The sequence below is a fragment of the Pistacia vera genome, unplaced genomic scaffold (assembly GCF_008641045.1).
Source record: "Pistacia vera cultivar Batoury unplaced genomic scaffold, PisVer_v2 Contig67, whole genome shotgun sequence".
Lineage (NCBI taxonomy): Eukaryota > Viridiplantae > Streptophyta > Magnoliopsida > Sapindales > Anacardiaceae > Pistacia > Pistacia vera.
In genome coordinates, this window is record NW_022196523.1 from 559118 (window position 1) to 564959 (window position 5842).

The 5842-nt window shown below is 43.2% G+C and overlaps 1 protein-coding gene across 1 annotated transcript; it reads left to right on the forward strand.

Moving 5' to 3' along the window:
- Positions 1-493: 493 nt before the first annotated feature.
- Positions 494-2732, forward strand: LOC116112803. Its single transcript, XM_031398927.1, has 5 exons — positions 494-908; positions 1119-1670; positions 2125-2196; positions 2338-2452; positions 2714-2732. Exons 1-5 carry the CDS (start codon positions 494-496, stop codon positions 2730-2732), a joined length of 1173 nt encoding a protein of 390 aa, XP_031254787.1.
- The last annotated feature ends 3110 nt before the right edge of the window (positions 2733-5842 follow it).

Sequence of the window (5842 nt, forward strand, 5' to 3'; positions counted from 1 at the left end):
TTTATATTGGTGATGAAAAGGCTCCAGGCTCGGATGGGTTTTCCCCAAAAAATTTCAAAGTAGCCTGGAACATTATTGGGGATGAAGTGTCGAAGGCAATAATCGATTTCTGCAACAATGGTAAACTATTGAGAGAGGTGAACTCTACGATGATTGCCCTTGTTCCTAAGCTGGATGTGCCTCAAAAAGTTGGTGATTTCCGTCCAATATCCTACTGTAATGTGCTCTACAAAGCTATTTCTAAAATTCTAGCTAATCGGGTGAAGGGATGCTTAGGGGACCTTATGGAAGAGACTCAATCAGCCTTTATTCTAGGAAGGCGTATTAGTGACAATATTTTGTTAGCTCAAGAGTTATTTAGGAATTACCACCGGAGTGTTGGAGCTACTAGATGTGCTTTTAAAGTGGATATTCAAAAACTTTATGACACTGTTGATTGAGGCTTCTTGATACAAACACTTAAATTCTTTGGCTTTCCAGATAAAATGGTAGGATGGATCAAAGAGTGTGTTACCACTCCTACCTTCTTGGTGGCTATAAATGGAGAGCATCATGGGTTTTTTCAAGGCAAAAGAGGATTGAGGCAAGGGGTCCTCTTTCGCTTTACTTGTTTACACTAGTTATACAAGTGTTATCTCTCATTATTCGTCACAAAATTTGGCAAAGAGAGGATTTCAAATATCGTCACCGTTGTGATAAGCTTGGAATAAGTCATCTTTGCTTTGCAGATGACTTATTCCTCTTCTACCACGGGGACTTTTACTCGGTTCAAGTGCTTCATGATGCTCTTATAGAGTTCTCTGAATTTTCTAGCCTGGTTCCCAACATTGCCAAAAGCTCCACATTGTTTTGTAATGTAAAAGATAAGCACTGGGCTGTTATCAACAATATTATGGGTTTTGCTGAAGGTAAGCGTCTTGTCAGATATCTTGGAGTTCCCCTTATTACCACCAAATTATTTCATAGAGATTGTTTGCCCTTGATTAATAAGGTGGAGCAACGGTTGAAGTCTTGGAAAAATCGGAGTTTATCCTATGCTAGTAGGTTATAGTTAATTATATCGGTTCTTTTCTCTATTCATATTTAATGGGCATCTATGTTCATTCTTACTAGCTCAGTTGTTCAGACAATAGAAAAACTTTTGCACTCTTCTCTCTGGTCGGGCACTGATATGTGTAAAGGAAAGGTAAGGATTGCTTGGAAAGATGTGTGGAGTCCTAAAAATGAGGGTGGTATGGGGATTCGATCCCTCAAAAGTAAGAACATTGCTTTGATGATGTACCACCTTTGGAGTATTTTGTCTATAAGTGACTCTTTGTGGGTCAAATGGATCCATACCTACAAGCTAAGGGGGAAGAGTTTTTGGAATATTCGTATTGCTTGGGATGCTAGTTGGTGTTGGCGTAAATTATTGAAAATGAGAGATCAAGTCAGAAATCATATTCGGATAGATCTTGGAAATGGTCAGGATACTTTTTTGTGGTTTGATAATTGGCATCCACAAGGACCCCTTGACAAGATTATTCCTTCACGGATCTTCTATGTTTCAGGCTTACGGCATAATGCCCGAGTTAGTGATATCATTAGAAATGACCATTGGGAGTGGCCTAAAGTTCTTGGGGAGGATTACCCGTGTGTAACCACTTACACTCCTCATATTTCCATGGCTGGCACTAAGAACACCTTATATTGGTAGAATAAGACTGGAAAAAGGGTTACTTTTTTCACAAGACAGGTTCGGAAAGACCTTTACATGGACAATGGAGTTGCTCCTTGGTCTTCTTTAATTTGGAATGGCACTTGCATACCCCGCCACTCTTTTATTACTTGGCTTGCCATTAATCGAAAACTTTTAACACAAGACAGAATGCAAAGATGGGTGAACCCAGAAGATCTTTGCTGCAGGCTCTGTAATGGCACCATGAACTCGCATGATCACCTCTTTTTTTACTGCCCTTACTCTCAAAGAGTGTGGAAAGCTATTCAAAATAAGAGGCATTTTTGATCACCACCGGGTGGATGGAATGACACTATAAACTGGTGTACAGCTAAATTAGAGGTAAACATATTCGAAGAGTTATTTGCAAACTGTTATTTAGTGTTGTGGTGTACTTTTTATGGCAGGAACTGAATTTTTGAGTGTTCAAGAACATGCTAAGAAGTACAGATATTTTGGAAGTTTTACTGTTTGGGGAGGTTAGGCTTCAGCTTCACTCTTTGAAGTTCAAAGATAATAGTAGAGTTCGTAAAGTGGTTGAAGAATGGAACCTCCACAGGGATTGTATAAAGACCGACACATTCTAACTCTTTTATCATGTTGTTATCTATGTTGTGCAGCTTTTGTGTCCCTTTCAATTATCGTAGAGGGAGCAATTGTGGTTATGAAGGTGCATAATGAATATGGTGTTGTTGGGATAAGGAGAGGAAGCCTGTTATTTGGGCAGGGAAGCTGGTTTTTTTTTTTTTTTTTACCTTGTTTCTTCCTATGGGTTTAAGGACTATCTCAACCCTATCCACACCCTCTTTTCACTGGTGGTGTCCTTGTTGGCTAATGTGTTTGGGAGTTTGTTTTATGGTTTGGATAAACGTGTGGTCCTCAGAGGGAGACTTACTTTTGTTGCTGATGTGTGGGCTGATAACAAGTTTTTGGGAGTACAAGCTGACCTGCAATCAGTATTTTTTGTTAGCCTTGCCTATATGTAAATTTGTACAGGCTGGTTATTTTGGTTTGATGTAAGGCCTGCCTTTTTTGTGTTGCTAGTCTGCTGTCTTAGGCTTCCGTGTGATTTGCCCACTAGATGTCTGAATTGTTTTTGCTATTTTTTTGCTTTTGCTTTGTTTGTTTGGTTCCTAGGAATGTCCAAGTTGTTTAAACTCTTGTAGAGATTCCCTTGTTGGGGGTCTCGTTCTTTCATTCTTTATACTATTTCCATTTACCCAAAAACAAAAAAAAAAAAAAAAATAATTCTTGTCCAATAAAATAATCATCAATGAAATGGTTATCAAGAGATTTATAAATTACTACTCATGTCTCTTTTGTGCAGATGACTAATTTGTCATACTATAAATTTTTATCAGATTTTTTAAAATACCATAACCCTTTTTTAATTAATCACCTCCTTAATGTTTCTAATATTCGTTGTATTCGTCCTTCCTCTTTAATTTTTTTTCTTCTTTTTATTTATACTACGTTAGTGTTTATGCATGCTTTTGACACCAACTAATCGATACGTGCGTAACGTTGATTGGTCAAGAGACACACGTGATTATGGATAAAATGTAGAGTAAATGCAACAATGAGAGCTTTTTAAAGTGGTTCGGATGCTAAGGTAGCAAATCCTACGTCCACTGATAGTTGTATTAGAATCGTGGGTCAGGTCGCAATAGCGGACTGACTTACAAATGATTAGGGAAAAGTAAATACAAAGATACAAGAGAGAGAGAAAACTAGTTCATAGTGTAAAAAGGTCGAATCCCCTCAATGAAGGGGTTTTTCCTTTTTATAGTGAGATGGGTGCAGATAATCATCATTAAATCCGTGGGTTGGTGTGAATGTCAGGACTAAATCCGGCTTTACGTCACATTGCCCACCTTCCAAGCTGATTTCACGCGATTTGGAGCAGGGAATGGACACGTGGGAGCTCCACAGCGTCTTGTAGGCCTAACGTGCGCTTACCATTCTGACGGGAGCAGGTCACCCCCCATCACATGATTTCCCACGTCAGCCCTTGATTCCCCAGGCATAACAGAAGTCCCCTAGTTTTTAAGGTTTGAGGATCAAACCTTGGAAACTAAGTCATGTCGCGATTGGAGGCCCTGGCCATTCCTACCTGAATGAAAGAAGCTCGGGATAGGACCTTTTGCAAACATGATCTCGCGCAAACCTCATCCGAACAACCTGACAGCCATCGCCCAAGCGTCCTAACTTCATCGGGTGTTCCTTACTGTGCCTCAGAGATGGAGATTTAATGAGGTCATTTCTGCGCTGACAGGCGCTCTGCGCGTGTCAAGCGTCTGCCAGGCGCATTAAATGCATTGTGTGCTGACACGTTACTGCTTTGGCAGAGCATTAATTGCATGACACGCCCGAAACGACAACCCTCATCACAGCAATAAATGCGGCGTGGGGCGCATTTAATGCGGAGAGAGGGAGAAACGTCATTTTGATTTCGAGAGGCGGTTAACGCCGGTTCGTAGTCCATATAAAAACCCAGATTTTCTAGATGAGGCCACCAGAATCCCATTTGCCTCGAGCGAAAACTCTCTGCAAACCGGAAGCCTTTCTTTTCCGATTGACATCTCTCCGATACCTGAAGCAAGAACCGTCCACGGTCACATCCCCCAAAAGGTAATGGTTTTTTGTTCACTTTTTTTTTTTTTTTTTTTTTTTTGGTGGTACAATGGCATTGCGTCATCTGATGTTTCATCAGAGGCACGACAATGGAGTCGGGTTCCTGCCGTGAATGGCGGCTCGAATCATTGTTAGGTTTTAGGGAATCTGCTCCAAGCCACTGTATAGGGGGACGTACGATGGCTAAAATGACCTTTTGTCTACCGGTGTTGCAGACTGCGGAATGGAACCCTCAGCGTCCAGATCCGAAGAAGGAGTCGGTTCGTCTTTGCAGGATGTTCCCGTGGACGAATCCCTTGAGGTCTTCTCGGTTCTCACCCGAGAAGAATTCAAGAGGATAAAGAGACAGTTTGGTGTCCGCGCGGAGGTGTTCCTCGACGCCACCCGGTCGTCACGGCATCCTTCCGATGGCCTGGCTGCGATCTCAGAAGAGATCTTCAAGGGTGGGGGGATGATTTCTCTCCACCCTTTTATTAGGTCGGTCCTGGATCACTTCGGGATCGCACCAATGCAATTAATGCCAAAAGCGTATGTCATCACTGTTGCAATGTACATCGCGTGCTGTGAGAGTGGCTTGGGCGAGCTAACAGCGGTAGAGCTTGGCTGTTCGTATTACCTCAAAAGGAGTAAGGACAAAGACTCCTATTACTTGTCTCGGCGATCTACCATCGCCGAAGGGATACATAGCTATCCCAGCAACGCGGGGGCCTACGAGATGAAGTTCTTCTTCTTCTGCTACGATGGCTACTGCCGCTTTCAGAAACCAAGTAGGTCCTTCTTCGCTAGATTCATTAACTGTGCGCTCGCTTTTTCTAACGACCTACATTCTTTTGCAGTTAACAAGAAGACCAGCCTGGACCTGCTCACCGACCCGGACAGGATCGTATCTTTTAGGGTTCTCCCTGAAGAAAGCCGAGACGTGAGGAAGCTCGTGACGACTACGAACTTATGAAAGTATGGTTTTTTCAGCGACCAAGCATCTTTAGAGTCCCCAGAATGTAAGTTGCACACTGATTCCTTTCTGGTCGTGGAATAATTTTTGCTTAGTTACTAATGCACCTACATGCAGCGACCATGCCTCCGAAAGAGTCCGAGCAGCCCCGGCGAGCACCATTCAACTTCCCTCGATCGAGGAAAGAAAGGGCGGCCAAAGCTGCTTGCCCCAAAGCGCTACAACCGATACGAACTGCCACGCCTTCCCAGTCCCGTCCTGAGCAAGAAACGACTAGGACAGAACAGGTCGCTCAGCCACCACCTGCTGGCCCAAGGCAGAAGGCTCCGGCCCAACGGTCGAAGAAGAGGAAGCAGATTCAGGTCGACGAGTTAGAGATCGAATCTGAGGAAGAACCACTAAGGTCGCGGCGGGACGTCAGAAGGAGGTCGGGCAAGGAACCTGTGGACGAGACGGTTGCTGCTGACAAGGCGAAGGACACACCAGTGTTGGATTCATTGGGGAACGTGCCTGAATACCTACAGCGGATAGTCTACTCT

Excerpts from the sequence above, each read along its gene's own strand:
- LOC116112803 (XM_031398927.1), top strand. The coding sequence starts at position 494 with ATGGATCAAAGAGTGTGTTACCACTCCTACCTTCTTGGTGGCTATAAA. Across the intron at positions 909-1,118 it reads TATTATGGGTTTTGCTGAAG|TTGTTCAGACAATAGAAAAA; the intron begins GTAAGCGTCTTG and ends TTACTAGCTCAG. Across the intron at positions 1,671-2,124 it reads TCCTCATATTTCCATGGCTG|GAACTGAATTTTTGAGTGTT; the intron begins GCACTAAGAACA and ends TTTTTATGGCAG.